A 20,624-nucleotide genomic window follows, 5' to 3' on the forward strand; every position below is an offset into this window, starting at 1 on the left:
AATACGATGGATACAATTGGAAATACATACAGTAACTGTTCTGCCTTTGAAAAACATCTAGAGTGGTCTTTGAGTGCCCTCTTATGGTTACAATGTTAATTTTTTGTTGCTAAAACTATTTTCAATTGGGAAACTAGATATCATAAGGGTAATTTAAGGTTAAATTATTCGTATTTATTTCTTTTACATGCACCCCTGGCTCTTATTGTAGTTTTAATTGCCTGTGCTGTATGTATAGTCAAGTGCGCCTTATATATAAAGAATCTTTTTTATAATCCGGTGCGCCTTATAGTGCAGAAAATACAGTAATTGCTTTTTGAGCAGGAGGGCCCAAAACCTTTTATAAAAAAAGTAAAGGATGCAAAGCCCACTTTAATCTTTTTTTTTTTCTTCTTCAAAAGTACTTTACCAAGAACGCATATTTTCGGGGGTATTACCAACAAGTAAATATTTATTTGGACATTTATATCCTTAAAAACCAAAACAATCCGTCAAAAGCAGACTACCTTTTTTAAAACTGGGATTTTTACAATTTGAACTTTGGCATGCGGCAAAACGTGGACATTTTGAGGGGGATCAGACCAAAAAGTTACACCATGCATAAAATGATTGATAGTTTGGTTCAGGGTATGTTGCCTACTGCTGAAAAATGCGTTGGCAGGCCGCAAATCCCTACCGTTGTCATAGTTTTGACAGTTTGTTTTAGCATGTTGTGTTTACATACTTGTATGCGAAGTCTTCGGAGGTGACGCGTGCTTCTTTTTAGTCAACCGTAATGAAGAAGATGATGTATTACAACATGCGAGCGCGCACCCCACGGAGGAACCTCTCCGAGACGCTGCTGCGCCTCCTCAAGAAGAAAAATGCTGCTTTGGAGTCGCCAAAAGAAAGCATAAGGTCACTCAATTACACCTTAAAAAATGTAGGTACGCCTCCAGAAAGCGCTTCAGCGATGTTGCGGGAGGAGGTTAGTGACTTGCTATCCTTGTGTTGTGTCCCCAGCTCGAATGTTATCATTGTGATACGTCTTCAGAAGATGCTTGCAGTCCGCTGAATGAAGATTTAAGCACGGAAGGTGACAGCTGTGACCCCTCCGCTGAGCAAATACTGAGAAAGATTGAAGTACTACAGCAGAGATTGACTGTATGGACCAGGAGGCTGCATGAGTTAGTTTGTGTGGTCATATTTATAATTCATAAATGTCAACCTTACTTTCATTTATGTATATGTTTGTGTGTGTTTTTTTCAAAGCAAGGGCAATTTTCACTCTTTTTCTTTCTTCAGAATTGAAAGCTGGCATCAGCACAATTTGTCCCAAGCGACAGAAAAGATGGAGGACACTGTGCACTTTATGTCAACTGAGCTCCAGAGTGTTGGAAATATTCGCCTGGAGGAAGGCAGCTCTATACATCCATGGTAACGGCCTCTTGTTGTATCTGTTGTATATTGATGCTGTTTTTACCAAGCTTTCTTTCTTGATCAGGTTTAATTCCTGCTGCGACCTCATGCTCTCTCGTTTTTCAATCTCGGATTTTATGAGTTTCGGCGTCACTGGCATCAGGGTCAACAGAGTCGTCCGTGTCCACAACAGCGGTCTGAGGCTTCGCTTTAAGGATAAACTTCAATCCCTGCTGGCCAGGGAAGATTCGGTCACCTTGGCACAGTAAATCAATCCTGTTTTATTTTGTTTTTGTTCTACACTTATTGTTAAATGCATGAATTTCCCACAGTCCACATTACAAGCGGATGCTCGAGCACTTGTTTTATGTCGGTGATGTGGACCAAACCCGTTTGGACGTGTTGAACATCCTGGAAGAAGGCTTTAAATCAGCAAAAGAATACAAGGTGCTGCTTTTCAAACAAGAAATGGTCCATTCCAATGAAGAAAATACAGCAAGGTTCACCAATTATGTTCCTTGTCGGCCCGTATCCTGCATGTTTCCCCTTCTCAAACCCACTTGATTCGAGTAATAGGGAAATATATCTTTTGGTGTGTTGCAGAAAAGAAGAATGTGCATGTTTTCATTCTCCAACACACTTGATTCAAATCAGAAAAGCCTGAAATTATACAGTTGATCGTAAAAATGTGTTGAGGGAAATAAAACATCTACATCATTGGTGTTTCCCTCACCCAAGACACCTAATTCACACAACCAGGAAACTTTATTGTTCGGGATCATCTGAATCAAGTGCCTTGAAGGGAAACAATATTTGTTCTTTATTTTCTGATTTAAGTGATACGGTGCTCTTTTTAGTGTTTCCTTAATCGAATCAAGTGTGTTGGGGGAAGTGAAAACTGCATGTCTTCCCCTAATACAGGCCTTAATCAAATAATGAAAGCCTGGAAATATTACTTTGATCATACAAAGGAGGTGTTGAGGTAGGTAAACACATTTCCCTCCTTTAAATAACTTCTTTAACATGCCCAGAAAAGCTTGTTAATGAGCATTTGAATCAGGTGCATAGGAGGAGGGACATAGATTTCACTCTCTTTTGATTAAGCTAATCGTTTCAGGCTTTCCCTACCAGTTGAATCGGGTGTGATGGTAATGGAAACATGTATTTGGTCCTCTCCTCCATCAAACCTGATTTTAACGATCACAGTTGTCATTACCCGGCCTTACCATATAATTTAAACATTTTAGTTGAAGGGAGGTACATGTGTAGGACCAGAGTTTGTAACCCTCGCTCAATTCAAGCCTTTTTCATCATTTGGATTAAATATGTTGATGGAGAGCACATGCATATTCTTCAGGAAACGTAGGGAACCCTGGTGATCCAGAGTCATCACATTGCTTATTTTTTTTGTTTCCTTTGCTTCAGGTCATCAGCAAGCGCTTAAGAAAGCTGATACTGAACCTCTTCTTTAAACAGCTGTTTTGGGGTAGAGTGACATAGAAAAATGTTATGACTGTTCTCAAGAACGAGGATTCCGCACCCATATTCAAGAGGTTTTTTCTGCTAACACACATACTTGCTGGCTCATTTTATGCACGTTTTCAGATTCCGTCTTCAACAAACCCAATTCCAATTATCTTGATCTGGAAATGATCAAGAGAACCTGGTAGTAATTCCTACTTGATTTCAAATTATACAGAAAACCTTAAGGACCGCGTTGATGATTTAATAAGGTGTGTTGTGGCAAGGGGGGGTCAAGATTGTGCATGGTTCTATTTTGCCAACACACCTTATTCAAATGATCAGCATCAGGAAATAATCAGCAAAGCCTGACAATGTACCTCAATGTAATTTTTGCTGGGCTTGGAATCCATTTCAGATGTTTATTTCTTCCAACTCATTTAAATCGACAAAATGCCTGTTTAAGATCCTGATGACTTCATCCAGGTCAGGAAGAAAAACAAATAATGCAGTAAAGGGGCCTCCAGAGATTTTAGTTGATGAGCCCTAAAGTACACGAGCCCAAATTCTGACAGTGTTTTCCCCACACTACAGGCCCTCGGAAAAGAATCAGCTGTGCCTCTGTCCAACAGCCTGATTGTGTGCGAACAGCCAAGAATTGAACATTTGCTCCGTCGCGCTGAGCAAGAAGTCTCCCATAAGAGAACGGATAAAATCCCTTTCCGATCCGGTTTGTGAAATTAAATTCAGAGCTTTGACAGCAAATTCATCGCAGTTGTGTGTTTGTGTAAATTCTACATGTTTATTCTGCAGGCAGAATTATCATCGCTAAAGTATATCTGGGTAACAGCGTCCCGGTCAGAGAGGGAGAACCAGTGCAAAGAAGAAACTACACCCGTGCCACTTCTGTGTATCGCAGTGTGCACACCAAATATCGAGGTACATCACATTCTTAACGTGATAAAACATAACACATCTCAGCATTTATTTTGAAAGGAGCTTTAATTTTCATTTAGACGGACTACACACAACCATTCCCAAAGGACGACAGTGGTTCATTTTTGACAACGACCTGGTCTTGCCTGAGTACATGATTTGTTTTGAATATCTTAATGGAGTAAGTGGTGGCACCTGTTTCCACATGTGAATTAACAAACTGATCAGGAATGACTAATGTATACTTTTCAAAGGGCAGCGAACAGCCTGCGGCGCTTGACGACTGCATGCACGTCCTTGATCCTCCCAGCTTTGACACCTCATTGGACAAGCAAGTTATCAACATGGAGCCTGTCGTGGACCCGCAACCCAAGTTGTCCTGTTTGGACGAAAAGGCTCTCTTGAGTTTGTCGGGGGCCAGTGCTCTTCGTGACATCACAGTAAGGTCTATTTGTGTGAAGGAGTAATTTCCATATTTAAAATAACTCATTGTGTTGTGTGTGCATCAGAGGTAATCTCTTGAGAAAGAGTCAGAGCCCAACCTGAATTTCGGCCCTGGTCAGGCCTATTATGTCAATCATTGTGTTCGGGTCAGGCTGGGCTTCTCTTTCGCTGACTTTTAAAAAAATAAATATATGTTCATAAAATGGATACTAAAATGGTGTGTCGATCCTAAACTTACAAATATTTAAAAAAACTTCTCGATGCTTTGGCTTCTGCCCAGTCAATTTAAAGAACTCCTGCCTTTCTATTATCCACCCATAATTTTTTTTCTCTGTCTCTCCGCCCGCCTCACTTTAAAAGTGCCACACTAGATTCTAAGGAGGTTCTGCTGCTATGGTCAATGATGGAAAATCTGAAGACACAGACATATAAAATATGCAATTGTTTTTGCAGTCTTGTTTAACTTAGATTTAGCTACAAAAGACATCACACCTCAACAATCCTTCAAAATTCCTAATCCAAGACGTACCCAAATTTAATTAAATGCTCTTAAACCGTTTGGAGAATATGTATGGTTTTGATCTCTTTTGAAAGGTAACACTCAAAAAGTTTGGGCCCAAACTGAAATAATCATTGCAAGTGCTACTGACATTGAATAATCTGATTTAGAAGACGCAGAAATGTTTTTATTCTCGCCTGAATTTTCTTTTGAAATCTCATGCCTGCAGAAGAGTGTAGCATGTGCATCTTAGCTGGGAAATAGCTGTAAAGCCTTACATGGTCCCAGGTCAAACATGGTCACAATCTGAAAAACTAAACTCTGTATTTTACACATTTTTCTAAAGGTATGTTAAAGCCTTTCCAAAAGTGGCCATTTGGAGACTAACAGTTTTACAGCTCTAAGACCTCTACAAGTGTGCATTTTACTTTAGCCAATTTTTAGACATTGTCAAAGAGTTGTAAATGTTTGACTCCTCTTTTCAGAAGTCAACTGATTTTGCACACTTGCACGGGATAGATAGATAGATACTTTATTCATCCCCTAAGGGAAATTCACATTTCCAACAGCATCCCTGAGCTGAGAACAGTACAATAAAAAAGCCAAAAGAATACAATATACAAATACCCAGTGTGACGTGCAAATGCCCACTGTAGCGTGTTATATAGAGTAACTACATAGTGCTACACAGAATACATATTGCAGTAAGATTCGATAATAGGTTAATGTGGGCCTTTACTCTGCCGGGTGGAGTTAAAGAGCCTCATGGCATGAGGAAGAAAAGATCTCTTCAGTCTGTCCGTAGTACAAGACAGTGACAGCAGTCTGTCGCTGAAACTGCTCTTCTGTCTGGAGATAATGCTGTGTAGTGGATGCGATGGATTGTCTATGATTGACCGCAGCTTTTTCAGTGCTCGTCTCTCAGCTACTGTTTTTAGGCTGTCCAGCTCTTTGCCCACAACAGAGCTCGCTTTCCTAGCCAGTTTATTGAGACGAGAGGCATCCTTCTTCTTGACGCTGCCTCCCCAACACGCTGCCGCATAGAAGAGGGCGCTTGCCACTACTGTCTCATAGAATATTTTCAGTAGCTTTTCGCGGGTAAAAATTGATCCCGAGTTGCATTCACGGACGGTTATTTTCGGCTCTGATTTCAATTCACACTTAACAATTGCATGCATTTTCGTTGGGAATTGTATTTGCCAACCAATGTGTCAATCACTATTTGACTTGATTACTGCTGGCTGAAGATTTTTGAAGCCACTTTTCTCACTACAGGTATTCATAGGCTACGGCAGTCTAGGGACCGTGAAAAAAAGCTTGCAATTGGCAGAGTGGTGTCAATCAAAAGATCAGAGGCTAACTGCCATAGTGGAAATTATCTCATATGTTTTGTCTACTTTTAAAAGAAATTAAGAGGAGAAATGAACTCATTACAACAACGAAGTTCAAACGAGCCAGAAATGCATTTAGGCGGATTTTTCTATCTCTCGGCATTATTGTGTGTTTTGCAGTAAATATTTTACACGGTTTCATTCACTGGACTGTTGTGAACGTAACTAGACCATATTTACGGAGAATCATGTCATCAGCTGACTATCAGATGTAGAGTAAAATGCTTTAAATTAGGTTTATTTAATACAGAATCTTTTTCTATGGTTACAAAATCAGCCACCACGTAGTGCATGGCGGGAAGATTTACTTTATTCATTCAAGATTTTACACTGCCCAACTTCTCGTAGCCATACTTCATTCATTTCCTTGACTGTTTCATCCATACCTTGATTTTGATCTTACTTCACATCCTTCTTGATTTCTTAATCCATTATCATCTTCATTCATGAGTTTCAACAACCTTACCTTCTTGATGCCTTACTCTATTTTTTTTCCTCGATCCCACAGACTTTATTTTTCAATAGCTCACATTTATTATGCCTTGCTACATTCCTTTTTGGCTCCCACTAACTCATTTTATGATGTATCAAAACCATACTCCCTACTGTATTTCAGGTTCACTATATAATTTTTTTTCCACTTATTTCCCTCTTGATGCCTTACACCATTCCTTTCCAAATTTGGCTGTCTTCATTCTTCAATAACTTAACTTTTTTGATGGATTCAAATATTTATTTCTACTTTTTCTCTACAGGGAGTGCAGAATTATTAGGCAAGTTGTATTTTTGAGGATTAATTTTATTATTAAACAACAACCATGTTCTTAATGAACCCAAAAGTCTCATTAATATCAAAGCTGAATATTTTGGAAGTTGGAGTGGGGCTTTTTTAGTTTTAGCTATTTTAGGAGGATATCTGTGTGTGCAGGTGACTATTACTGTGCATAATTATTAGGCAACTTAACAAAAAACAAATGTATACCCATTTCAATTATTTAATTTCATCAGGGAAACCAATATAACAGCTCAACATTCACAAATATACATTTCTGACATTCAAAAACAAAACAAAAACAAATCAGTGACCAATTGCAAGGACACTCAAAAGCCTGCCATCCATGGATTCTGTCAGTGCTTTGATCTGTTCACGATCAACATTGCGTGCAGCAGCAACCACAGCCTCCCAGACACTGTTCAGAGAGGTGTACTGTTTTCCCTCCTTGTAAATCTCACATTTGATGAGGGACCACAGGTTCTCTATGGGGTTCAGATCAGGTGAACAAGGAGGCCATGTCATTAGTTTTTCTTCTTTTAGACCCTTTCTTGCCAGCCACGCTGTGGAGTACTTGGATGCGTGTGATGGAGCGTTGTCCTGCATGAAAATCATGTTTTTCTTGAAGGATGCGGACTTCTTCCTGTACCACTGCTTGAAGAAGGTGTCTTCCAGAAACTGGCAGTAGGACTGGGAGTTGAGCTTGAGTCCATCCTCAACCCGAAAAGGCCCCACAAGCTCATCTTTGATGATACCAGCCCATACCAGTACCCCACCTCCACCTTGCTGGCGTCTGAGGCGGACTGGAGCTCTCTGCCCTTTACCGATCCAGCCACGGGCCCATCCATCTGGCCCATCAAGACTCACTCTCATTTCATCAGTCCATAAAACCTTAGAAAAATCCGTCTTGAGATTTTTCTTGGCCCAGTCTTGACGTTTCAGCTTGTGTGTCTTGTTCAGTGGTGGTCGTTTTTCAGCCTTTCTTACCTTGGCCATGTCTCTGAGTATTGCACACCTTGTGCTTTTGGGCACTCCAGTGATGTTGCAGCTCTGAAATATGGCAAAACTGGTGGCAAGTGGCATCTTGGCAGCTGTACGCTTGACTTTTCTCAGTTCACGGGCAGTTATTTTGCGCCTTGGTTTTTCTACACGCTTTTTGCGACCCTGTTGACTATTTTGAATGTAACGCTTGATTGTTCGATGATCACGCTTCAGAAGCTTTGCAATTTTAAGAGTGCTGCATCCCTCTGCAAGATATCTCACTATTTTTGACTTTTCAGAGCCTGTCAAGTCCCTCTTCTGACCCATTTTGCCAAAGGAAAGGAAGTTGCCTAATAATTATGCACACCTGATATAGGGTGTTGATGTCATTAGACCACACCCCTTCTCATTACAGAGATGCACATCACCTGATATGCTTAATTGGTAGTAGGCTTTCGAGCCTATACAGCTTGGAGTAAGACAACATGCATAAAGAGGATGATGTGGTCAAAATACTCATTTGCCTAATAATTCTGCACTCCCTGTATTTGAGGTCACTGTATATCATTCGTGTCAGTTCCTCGTCCCACTTCCTTCTTAATGCCTTACTCCTTGTTTGATTTTGCTGACTTTATTCTTCATTGTGGATTGATGGATCCAAACCTTTTCTGCAATATTTTCAGACCATTCCTTTCCAGTCATTCAGCATGATTCCTTCAACCTTAACGCCTTCACACACAATTTCTTGAAATTGTGGATTATAATTTTTAAATTTTAATACACACTTATTAAGCCATTGTTGATTTTATGTTCATTCCAAAGGTGCTGAACCTTCACGGAAACAACCTGAAAAGTCTGAAGGGGATTTGCTCCCTAGCAGCTCTTTGCCAACTCACTCTCAGCTTCAATGAAATCACCACCCTAACCGACATCACAAATATGGTATTGAATCACACATGTCGCAATTACGTCAATTTTTTATCAAGACTCATTTCGTTTTTCTTCCTTACCAGTCTAATCTGGAGTTTTTAGATGTCAGCTTCAACCAACTCACGAGCCTCGAAGGTCTCCAGGGTTTAAAGCAGCTCAATCATCTCAATGTGAGCTGGAACAAGTTGACCAATGCCAGCGCAGATTCCAATGTCCTGAAAATGAACACACCTGCCTTGCACATACTGGAAACACAACACAATTCTTGGGATAAGGTGCAGATAGCAAATACATAACAATTGTTGAAACATTTTGCAGCATAACCAGATTTATTTTGTACCTGGCAGCCCGAGGAAGCCCGACTGACAATCCTGAGCTTTGTGAAGACACTAACAAAACTGGATAATGCACTGGTTACAGAGGGAGAACTTGCTGAAGCTCTTTACAAAACCCAAAGAGCTGTTATAAACCAGGTGAGTGTGATGGTTGTTTGAAATTGTGTTTTTCTTTTAGGTATTCAAGTAGTTATTTACTGATTAATTTACCTAATTTGGTATAATATATTAAATTAGTCATAAATAATTAATCAATTTTATGGTACATCAATTATTTTGGGGAAAACTAAACGAAAGTAGAGTTTGTAGTCTGTCATTTTGTAAAAGTACATTTTATTCCACAATTCCTTCACTAGAATGCATTAAGAATTATTAGTCTTTTTCAAATCCTGAATTTCCTTGTTGTGTTACGGTTTTCGCTGAGTTTACAGTTCAGTTTTATATAAGCAGGGTTTTTATTACATCACATTATCATTTAGTCTAGAATAAATAGGAACAGCCTTGGAACCTGCACAGCGTTAATTAAAATTTTTAAAATGCACTCGTAGACTGAATTAAAAAATTCATTGAATAGACAGTTTATTAACACGTCAATATTTTTTTGTTATAAATTGCAATCACATATATCTGAAAACGCCATCAAATATGGTATCTGTAATATTTTAGTTTTAAACAAAAGTGAATTCAAACACTGTAATGGTAGTGATGTTGGTCTTACAAAACTAAGCTTCAATTATTTTGTTGGAAGAATTTTAATATCACATACATTTGTTCAACTTTTTTTAATCTCGTATGTAATGACATGAAAAGAAGCGATAGACTGGACAAGAAAATGAGAAGAAAAATGGTGTAGTTTGGTCACTTTGAGTCTCCAGTACGCTGGAGAAAAGGAGGCAGAGGGGTTGGAGAAAGATTTCATCCCGCATGCTGGTGATTTTCTTTTATTCTATGATGAAAAGGGTGGAAGTAAGTAAAGGACTGTTTCAACTATAGTCCAGATGCCAACCCCCAAAAAAGAGTAAGAGTCTATTAGACAGCATCTGAGAATTTCACATACTTGCATGCTCAACAAAAGGAGCTGAAAAGATAATTTTAGCCCGAAGATGGCATAAGCCAATACAATATTTTTGAGTTACGGACACTAACTTTCATGTTTTTTTAATTTATTTTTATATCTCATTCTATGTAGCAAATTTTGTTAAAGATGTTTGGGGTCAGTGGAAAGTTTTTATCAGAGCTTTTCTTGTGGTAATTTGGCCTAGCCCCACCCAGACCCCAAGTTAATTGAGTTTGAAACTCGTGATTTAAATGCTATTGTTCGGGATAGTGATAAACAAATGGAAAATTATTTTTATGGCATACTATTGTGCATGCATGTGAACCTAGCACTTCTTATATCTCATCTGACAGGATATGATTCTTGCTCACTCACATACGGCCAACGAACGTCCCCGGAATCTCAGCCTGGCATCAACAAACCAGCTCCTCTCTGAGCTCCTTCCACCACCCAGAGCTCTAAGCCCGGACCTGCAGCCAGACTGGGCCTCAAAGGTGAGTCTAATCAGCTGATCAGAAAACCTCAGCTCCCCGGCCGTTCCTCAGGTACTCATTGTGACTGAATTTGGAACAGATAACCGCTCTGAATCTTAACGACCAGAGGATTTGTAAGCTGACCCAGCTAGATGTCCTGGTCAACCTGCGCTGGGCTTCGTTTGATAATAATTACATCAGTGAAGTGGAGGGGCTTGACTGCTGCACTAATCTGGAAGAGCTCTCCTTAAACCACAACAGCATAAGCTCATTCAATGGTCAGTCTGACTGTTGGATCAATGCAAAAATCAATGCCTGAAACGTGAAAATACTACAGTTCTCTCGTTTCATTGTCTAGGTTTCTCACAACTACAGAGTTTAAAGAAACTAAGCATGGATGGAAATCAGCTTTCCAGTTTCGAAACTGCTGTTCTGGACCAGCTGCAGAATTTGACGTTTCTGTCTGTGGAGAAAAACCTCATTACTTCCCTGAACGGCATTCAGAGATGCCGGGCGCTTCTGGAGCTCTATGCTGGCAAAAATCGTATTTCTGTCTCCAGGGATGTGTACCATCTTAAGGTGAATTTAGGGATCAGACAGACACGTTGTATCTAATCAGGACCTACCATGCAAATAAATAATTCAAACATAAAAAAACATATGTTGACCCAATTAATTGGAAGCTAATATGGTTTGCTCCTTTTAATTTAATTATTATTATTTAATTTCACTTTGTTTAAAATGTGTTTCCTAGTAAAATATGAAATTGTGCCTGCCTTTTACCACTGTAGGTATTACAATTCTTAGTTGATTTCTTAAATGATTATTTTGTAATTTGAAAAAAAAAATGCTTAAGATGTGTAAAAGTATTTGTAGTCTCCCAAATCAAACAATTTTTCGTGATTTGAATGCTTTTCCTTTTCTTGCGAAAAATGTCAACCTGTTAAAATTTGCAAAATTATTATATATGATACACAGCTAATGACAATTAATCTTTGTATTATTTATCTGTTTAAAAATAATTTTTCAAATGAGAAAAACATCCATCGACCCATCCATTATCTGCACCGCTTATCCTCAGTAGGGTCGCGGGAGTACTGGAGCCCATTCCAGCTATCTTTGGGGGGGGTCGGCATGGGACCACCTGAAGTGGTTGCCAGCCAGTCGCAGGGCACACAGACATAGAACCACTCGCTCATTCACACCTAGGGACAATTCGAACTGGCCTATTAACCTGACATGCATGTTTTTTGAATGTGCGAGGGAACCGAAGTGCCCGCAGGAAACCTACGCAAGCACGGGGAGAACATACAAACTCCACACAGGAAGGTTCGATCTCATTACCTCAGAACTGTGCCGCGGACGCGCTAACCACTGTGGTGCCATGCTGCCCTGAGAAAGACATATTCCATATAATTAAATTGTGTTCATTTTCAGGATTAATTTGGGGGGAATCTTTTGAGTAGAAAAAAACAACAACTCCTTAATGAGAAACTTTACGTTCATACCCGATGAAAGATAAATATGCTCAGTTCCAGGATAACTTTTGGGAATTTTTCTTCATAAAAACAAATCTTTAAGTTATAACAAACACCTTTATACCTGGTTTAAGGTCTTTTTTCAGTTCCATTTTTTTTATAGTTTCCATTTTAAAAAGAAGACGATACTCAAGATTATGCATCTGTTTTATTTTAATATTTTGGTATCCATATTCAACTGTATTTGACTTTTTTCTGTCACTCACACATTATATTGTTCTATTAAAACAAATATGTGAGTTAAAAACATTATCGAGAAAAAAAGAATACAATACTTAAAAGAAAAAATGAAATGGCACCTGAAAAATGCTAATAACAGTCATTGAATTTTCATTTCCAGACCAAAATTTAGGTCAGTCTATCCCAATTATGGCAGCAAAAAATGTGTATAGAATGTCTCAATGGTATTTCCAACAGCTTCATCAAATTGAAAAACTTTTCAAAAGCATTTACTGTATTTTCCTTTCTTAAGACCTTGGAAAACCTCATCATCCTGGATCTGCACGGAAATCCCTTATCAGATAGCTTCAAGAACTATCGTATCTATGCAATATTTCACCTGCCGTCCCTGAGGGCCTTGGACGGAAGTTCAGTAGTACGTAGTGCCAAAAATGGCGACCAACAGTAGAGTCAGCAACATCATTGTATTCCATCAAGTTTATTGATTTATTTATATTTTCATCCCTCCAGGATGCTCAAGAATATGAAAATGCGAAGGCTATGTTCGGAGGACGACTCACGCCAGACCTCGTTGCCGAGAAATTGGGCCATTCCGACTACAACACCATCACACACCTCACACTCAACTCCTGCTCCATCAGGTGGGCTTTTCAAATCAGTCGCAATCGCAGCACATATATTTTCAAAGAACACATTCCTTTGTCAACAGGAACGTGGACCTTTCTCCGATTGAGCTGTTCTTGAACCTGCACACCATCAACCTGGATCATAACAACCTCACCTGCTTCTCAGGCCTGATCCAACTACCCAATGTCAAAGTACAAACAAGAGGAATGAGAAGAAAAATAACCTCTGGTGTTGTGGGAGGGATGAAATGCGATCACATTTTTTCTTTCTTTTTTACAGGTCTTGTCTTTAAATTACAATCGCATCGAGTCCATCCTGCCAAGGCAGAAGACCTTTCTGACAAATAGGCAAATGCTACACAACAAAGTGCACTCCAGTGGCTATGGCCAACAGAGTGTAGTCAAAGGGAGCAGGTAAGCTGAAATATGCAGTGTTATAATAATGACTTTCTGATCTTGTTTTGCATGTATGTTTTTTTTATTCACCACTTCTTTACACTACATATGTCTGAGTCAAGGCCAACAAGCAACATATGGCCCCCGACAAAGTTGTGTTTGGCCTCTGCAACATTTATTTTTTTCACTGTTTGTTACTTCTCCTTGCACTTTATATTCATGTAATTCAGTGAATGATGAGAATTTCCTATATTTTTCGGGAAGTGATTTTGCCATAAGAAAATGTTGCTTTATATGATCGTATTTGAATATGCTATAGCTTTTCCGGAGGTTAAATAAGGTACACTATACGATATAATTCTCTATTACTCTAGCCCTTGGTTTGTAGTTTACATGTTTTACATGGCCCTCACTTCAATTTGACTTTGACACCCCTGCATTAAACAATTCAAAATGTTTATTTCGTGCTGAAAATATTTGATTAGATCAAAGACAATGAAGTTAATTAAAGCACATGAATTATATTTTTAATTCAATTAAAGTTGCCCTAAATATGAAACGAAGAAAAGTATTACTCCCTTTTCCTGTATTTTAAACTGACCTAATTGTTTGCCAGTGTAACATTATTTACTCGGACGTCATCTTTAAAGGTTTCTAAAAAAAATATGGTTGTGAGCAGATTATTGATAAACGAGATAATGTAACAGATAATGAGCAACATGGCAAGCAATTTCGCTAATATGGCTAGCTCTCTTCAACCGTTAGAGGGCAGCATTTACCAGCAATTAGGATAGATCATGACTCAGTTACCTTTGATTTGAAAATAAGATAAGTAATCAAGTCCGGTATACGCTACATTGTTTTGGAACGTTTTTATTTTCATTTGACCTGGAAAATGTTTGGTCCTTAAAGCAAAAAAATATATATATTTTCATTTAACCGCTTATCACTGGAAAAGCTTTTGTTGGGAAATCGGTGTTGTGTAAAAAGTCAAACCGCCCTACCTGCTGTGAAATTTCTTGAGGTATTTCATTGTACCCTTTGGTAAAATAATGCAGCCGAGCAGTTACAAAAACACGTTTTTCCTCTGTGAAGGCAACTCACGCCGACGATCATCCTGGAGCCTCTGATGGGCAGCCTGGAGGTGCTGCATTTGAGTCACAATGGCATCTCCAATATGGCCAATCTGGAGCTCAGCAGGCTCACCAATCTTAAAACGCTTTTCCTTCAGGGTATGTAAACCTGTGCCGGTAATCCTCCCCGCACTCTGTGAAAAGGTAAACACCGAAGCGCTCGTTTCAAATCCAGGTGCACGGGGGGTTTCAACAAAGGAGCTGGGGACTTTTGTTACAAAAGCTTCTGATAGGTTTTCATAGAGAAGCGCTCCATCACGCTGATCGGTGCCACAGAGGCCACTTTGCTTGTCCTCTATGCACTCTGTTTGTTTGAAAACGTCTCAGATGGTTCTGTGATTGTTCCAGGCTTAGTCAACATCAAAAAACAAACAGCAGGGAATGTTTTGTCTCTTATATCAGTGTGTGTGTTGGAGGTGTCCCTTGTGAAATATATTTTTTAACCAAGTAACCGGCACAAAGCATTTTGATATTTGAGATATTTAATAAAACAAAATTATTTGCATACCAGGCGGCATGGCGGATAAGTGGTTAGCGCGTCTGTGGCACAGTTCTAAGGTCATGGGATTAAATCCAGCTACCAGCCTTCCTGTGTGGAATTTGCATGTTCTCCCTGTGCTTGCGTGGGTTTCCTCCGGGCTTTCCAGGTTTCCTCCCACATTCCAAAAACATTTATGTCAGGTTAATTGGCTAGTCCAAATTGTCCCTAGGTGTGAATGATCGAGTGAGTTGTCTGTCCCTGTGTACCCTGCGACTGGCTGGCAACCGGTTCAGGGTGTCCCCTGCCCACTGCCCGAGGACTGCTGAGATGGGCTCCAACACCCCCATGACCCTACTGAGGATAAGCGGTGAAGATAATGGATGGATAGATAATTTGCATAACTGTCAACCTCAGCCATTTGCTCCCCTTGTTAATGATTGCAATTCCCCTTTTTAAGCAATAATAAACCTTACAAACACAACACGGCAGCTATTCACCAGAAGAAAGACAGACTATTTCAATGTAATCCATCTAAACTACTTTACTAATCCCAATTTGTGTGTATGTTGTATGTGACTTATAGGCTCCAAAACGGCTGAACCGATTTTTGTAAAACTTTACACAGTTGTACTTTAGGCCTCCGCATGTGTCTTTAGCTAGGTTTTGTTTCAATCCACCCCATTGAATATCAACAAAATCCATAAACATCTGTTCTTGTGTGTTCTGCTTACGTGGGGTCTCTAGAACCCTCTGGCAGCCAAATTTGGTTCTGCAGCTCCCGACCTCTGAACCCTGAGCCATTTTGCCTGTGTAGAATAAAAACGAAGATAACTTGTGTAAATAAATTAAATATATATAAAATACGTATACGTTGACAGGTATTAATTTGTCTATAATAAAAAAAAAACACTTTGAAAAATAGCCCATACTGTGTAGAAATAACCAATAACTGCTTATTATTGGAAATTTGTTGTTTTGGGCTAAATAAGCCAATTGTTGGGGATTTTCTTTCAAAAAAAGTAAGCCAATTTCAGGTCACCTAATATTAACTTTTAAACAAATGGACCAGTATTCGGCATGTAGAATCAAATGGGCCTTTTTAGATTGCATTTAAACATTTTTTGTCAAATAATCCTAGTAGTGGATCAGAATCCTTGATCTGATTATAGCCCTCTGCCATGAGGCAAGAGAATTGCGTGCCTCACTCTGCATCTGCAGATGCTCAACAGGTAATGTTACATTTAATGTTTTTAATAATATTCATAATGTATTTTGAAAACGTTACCATTTTAAAAAAGAAAATCCAACAATTGTGAAGGTAAATGCGAAATATAACGCTGAATAAATATAACTATTATATTTTTATATATCACAATGATAGGTGAGGCACAGCCTCCTGCCCCGCTGACAGCATGTCACTGGTCTGCTCTAAACCCAAATTGAGTTATTGTTTAGCTTTCTGATTGCAAGATTAATTTTATGTATAATTTATTTTGGGAAAAAAAAATCACATTAAATAATTACTTTTAAATCATTTAAATATTGATATTCCGAATATTTGCCTTTGCTTCTTGGCCACGTCTTATGTTATAATGAGAACGTACCAGCTCACAGTGAGTTAATAGCACCTTGTCAGGTCAAGACACAATTAACCAACAAATCGATTCCGCACAATCAGCAGGAAGGTTATCAATCATTAATTGCCTGTCTGTGCTCTGATTCTTATGTCGTGGTACACAAAAGAATAACTGATTTACAGTTTGCTACTATATTTAATCCATCAAAAACACCCATTCATCAATTATCTGCACCGCTTATCCTCAGTAGGGTCACAGGGGTGCTGGAGCCCATCCCAGCCATCCTCTGGCAGTGGGCAGGGGACACCCTGAACTGATTGCCAGCCTGTCGCAGGACACACAGAGACAGACAATTCACTCACTCATTCACACCTAGGGACAATTTGGACCGACCAATTAACCTGACATGCATGTTTTTGGAATGTGGGAGGAAACTGGTGGGCCCGGAGGAAACCGACCCAAAAGGTTAAATCTCATGACCTCAGAACTGTGCCGCATACGCGCTAACCACTGTATTTGCCCCTTAAAAACATTTGTTTGATAATTTTTTTTTTTATATTCATGTCATTATTGTATGCAATACATTTCAAATGATCATTTGCGATGACATGTTGGTCGACAATAATTTAAAATGTACATTATAAATTCATTTCTGCCACAAAATAATCCAAACTGGGTAAGAATTTAACCAATCTGCTACTTGGATCAATTTGATCAATTTCTTTGGGTTGTTTTGTACAATAAAACCCATTTTTGTTGGGGAGAAGGTGATCTGGTGAGATTGTAAATAATAAAATACACATTTTCTTTATAAATTAAAACATCCCCAATTATAGGGATAAAAATGTAAACTTAAGTCAAAACAACCTATAAAGTTGGGTCAAAATAATCCAAATAGTCATTTGGTCTACTCTTATAATTGAATTATAATTGTCATTATTGTCATTGATAACAATGAAGCAAATATTGTTTAAAACAAGATTAAACTGCACTATAGGATAAACATGTAATAAAGACTTAAAAAATAATGTTAAAGTAAATAGGCAAAAATGTATACAAGGTAGTGCTTGGAAATTGGGTTATTTTGGACCCATTTTATTTTCAAGGTGTACAATACGTATTTAATTAAAAGTTTTCGATTGATACTTTTACCACACTACTGTATGGTGTTGGTCATTATCCGATTTTTGTGCTTGCAGAGAAATTTATTGACCTGGTGTCAAAGGTTTGAGAACCGCTGGGTTGTACCTTTTTAATTTTGGAAGCATCCAGAATGCAAGATGAAATGTTTTTTATAATCTGAATTCCGGGTAATGAAATGTTTTCCAATCAAGGCTCCTACAAGTGTTGGAATTCTTGAATTTTGAACATTTGTAGAGTTTAAGTGCTCTGAAGAGGTGCTTTGAATTATGCTCTTCCATGTAATTGTTAATGGTTTTGTATTCAGGCGAATAGTTTCCAAAATTGACTAAGAAGTGAAATCAAATTAATGGTGCCAAGCCTTGATGTATACTCTACCTTAACATCAATTTGAATCTGCTTCTCCTGCTTCTGCGTAGCAGCGTACATTCTTTTCATGTAATATTACGCAACCAATACTTTATCTTATCCAGTGACTTTGACGAGTATAATATATGCTGCAGTTTAGTTGTGTAAAAATGTTGATGCTGGATGCTTTTAATCCCTAACCTTTGTAAAATCTTCCGACTGCTTGCAGGGAATGAGATCAGCCAGGTAGAAGGTTTGGAGGGTCTGCACCAGCTGCGGGAGCTAGTGCTAGACAGAAACCGGATAAGAGGCCTATATGAGAACTCTTTCAGTTCCCAGAATGTCTTACTAGAGCTCCACCTGACAGAGAATCGCATCCGAGAGCTCAATCATCTCTACCCACTCACTGAGCTTCGCAAGCTTTACCTGGGCATGAACAAGCTTCAGGTATGACAATTGCAATGGTTGTCTTCTTCTGTGCTGTTAACCATAAGGCACTCTACGATAGAGTGGCAATCTGTAAAAGGTGTCATCCTCATTTCATTTCCAGCCCCCTGTGGTTTTGAATAAAAAATGTGTGGAGAAAAATAAATGAGCATGCTGAAACAGTTTCTGATGAGGTAAGACAGGGCCTAAAATAATCCAACCCATGGGTATTAAAGCCCAGCCCAGCCTGAGTCTTACAAATTATCTTTATTTGAGGAACCGAGCCAAAGCAAACCTGAATTTTCATATTTTACTTGTGAGGACTCGGGAGGAGGAATGGTGTTTTTGGCATGTCTCAGGTCGAGCTGACGCTTAAAATCTTACCTTTAGTTTCTGGTCTCCATTAGATTTTGATGAGTTGAAAATGATTGTTTGATAAAGACAAAGTGGCGAATAGAATCTGGTTATTTTTTTACTGATGGTGCCTCAATAGTGGCTTCTTTCATTTATTGGTCATGTAATAGGATTTTTATGTCAACTTGTCTTTTGTTTATTTTAATATTGAAGATTACTGTTAGAGCATAAGAATATATTGCTTATTTATCTGATTGTATTAGAATACACGTAATTCCTTGTCACTAGGTTCGATTCGGTTCACTAAACTACATGTGTCGTCTTAAAAAAATGTCAACATTCAATCAGTCTGGCCCTTGGCTTGTAGTTTATTTTCTTGTATGGCACTCCCATACAATCGATATTGACACCCCTGCCTTACACAGTTCAAAAATCTGATCTTGAACTTTATTTACTCTCTCCAAAACCTTTGATTAAAACCCAGATCTATGAGTCCCAAATTCCCAATAAATGAGAACATTGGATGACATAAAAAAATAACACTTAAATTCATGACAGCACATAGATTCTCATCTCATCTCATCTCGTCAGCTGCAACGCTTATCCTCAGTAGGGTCGCGGGGGTGCAGGAGCCCATCCCAGCAATCATCTGGCAGTAGGCAGGGGACACCCTGAACTGGTTGCCAGCCAATTGCAGGGCACACAGGGACAGACAACTCATACGCTCATTCACACCTAGGGCCAATCCACCTGAAATGCATGTCTTTGGAATGTGGGAGGAAACCGGAGTGCCCGGAGGAAACCCACCCAAGCACGGGGAGAACATACAAACTCCGCACAGGAAGTCCGGTCGCTGGATTTGAACCCACACAGGAGGTTCCCAAGACCTTAGAACTGTGCCTGCACACGCACTAACCACTGCGCCGCCGTGCTGCCCGAATATAGATTTTATTATTTTTAATTAATTTAAACTGAAATATATAAGGGTGGCACGGTGGCTGATCGGTTAGCGCATCAGCCCTACAGTTCAGAGGTACTGGTATCAAACCCAGCCACTGGCCTCCCAGTGCCTAGTTTCTCCCGGGCGCTCCCGTTTCCTTCCACATTCCAAAAACATGCATGGAACTCTGAGTGTGTGTGAAAGGTTGTGTGTCTCTGTTTGCCCTGCGACTGGCTGGCAACTAGTTTAGGGTGTCCCCTGCCCATTGCCCATAGATGGTTTGGATGGGCTTCAGAAGCCCTGCTACCCTGGTGAGGATAAGCGGTGCAGAAAATGAATGGATGATTGAAAATTTGCAAAAATCTCAAGTCATGCTGCCTATAGCAGCACACTAGAACCCACACCGGCGATCGTCCATATAAATGCTTCCAACTCGGATGTGAGAAGGTCTTCACCCAATTGTCGAATCTGCAGGTAAACTGAAAACGCTGAATTAAAATCGGGGGCGGTGTGTATCTTTTAGCGCCACCTAGTGGTAAGACGAATGTCGTTCATTCAAAAAAACTATTGATTTAAGTTAAAAGAGAAAATACATGAACTGTCATAATGAACGTGCATTTTTTTGAAAATACTCGTAGGTTTGTTTAACTCAACATGAGCGAGCTAACATAATTGTGCGCCATATTGTTGCTACGTGTACCCGAAAAACAAAAACTTTGCGAAGGTTGAGCAAAAAATGAGCCACTTTGAGTGGTTTGCATTCTTCCCTGTGCTTTTAGCACTCCTTTTTGCTTGCATGACACAATGC

At 39.3% G+C, this 20,624-nt stretch overlaps 1 protein-coding gene across 5 annotated transcripts in view; it reads left to right on the forward strand.

Annotated features, from left to right (window-relative positions):
- Nucleotides 1-20,624, forward strand: part of lrrc9 (leucine rich repeat containing 9) — a 41,342-nt gene that overhangs the window by 8,141 nt on the left and 12,577 nt on the right. For 4 of the 5 annotated variants that reach the window (XM_088355169.1, XM_088355166.1, XM_088355167.1 and 1 more), the window contains exons 8-28: nt 767-922; nt 1,003-1,166; nt 1,285-1,416; nt 1,484-1,663; nt 1,731-1,845; nt 3,454-3,589; nt 3,673-3,798; nt 3,876-3,976; nt 4,050-4,235; nt 8,705-8,824; nt 8,896-9,087; nt 9,160-9,285; nt 10,558-10,698; nt 10,778-10,955; nt 11,036-11,256; nt 12,688-12,810; nt 12,906-13,036; nt 13,105-13,213; nt 13,302-13,435; nt 14,513-14,649; nt 18,326-18,543. In XM_088355169.1, coding sequence (XP_088211295.1) covers nt 767-922; nt 1,003-1,166; nt 1,285-1,416; nt 1,484-1,663; nt 1,731-1,845; nt 3,454-3,589; nt 3,673-3,798; nt 3,876-3,976; nt 4,050-4,235; nt 8,705-8,824; nt 8,896-9,087; nt 9,160-9,285; nt 10,558-10,698; nt 10,778-10,955; nt 11,036-11,256; nt 12,688-12,810; nt 12,906-13,036; nt 13,105-13,213; nt 13,302-13,435; nt 14,513-14,649; nt 18,326-18,543 — 3,126 coding nt within the window. Of the gene's footprint in view, nt 1-766; nt 923-1,002; nt 1,167-1,284; nt 1,417-1,483; nt 1,664-1,730; nt 1,846-3,453; nt 3,590-3,672; nt 3,799-3,875; nt 3,977-4,049; nt 4,236-8,704; nt 8,825-8,895; nt 9,088-9,159; nt 9,286-10,557; nt 10,699-10,777; nt 10,956-11,035; nt 11,257-12,687; nt 12,811-12,905; nt 13,037-13,104; nt 13,225-13,299; nt 13,436-14,512; nt 14,650-18,325; nt 18,544-20,624 lie in introns of those variants that run through there. The other variant, XR_015852952.1, reaches the window with a different exon arrangement.

The sequence above is a fragment of the Urocampus carinirostris genome, chromosome 15 (assembly GCF_059441175.1).
Source record: "Urocampus carinirostris isolate Australia breed hairy pipefish chromosome 15, RoL_Ucar_1.0, whole genome shotgun sequence".
Lineage (NCBI taxonomy): Eukaryota > Metazoa > Chordata > Actinopteri > Syngnathiformes > Syngnathidae > Urocampus > Urocampus carinirostris.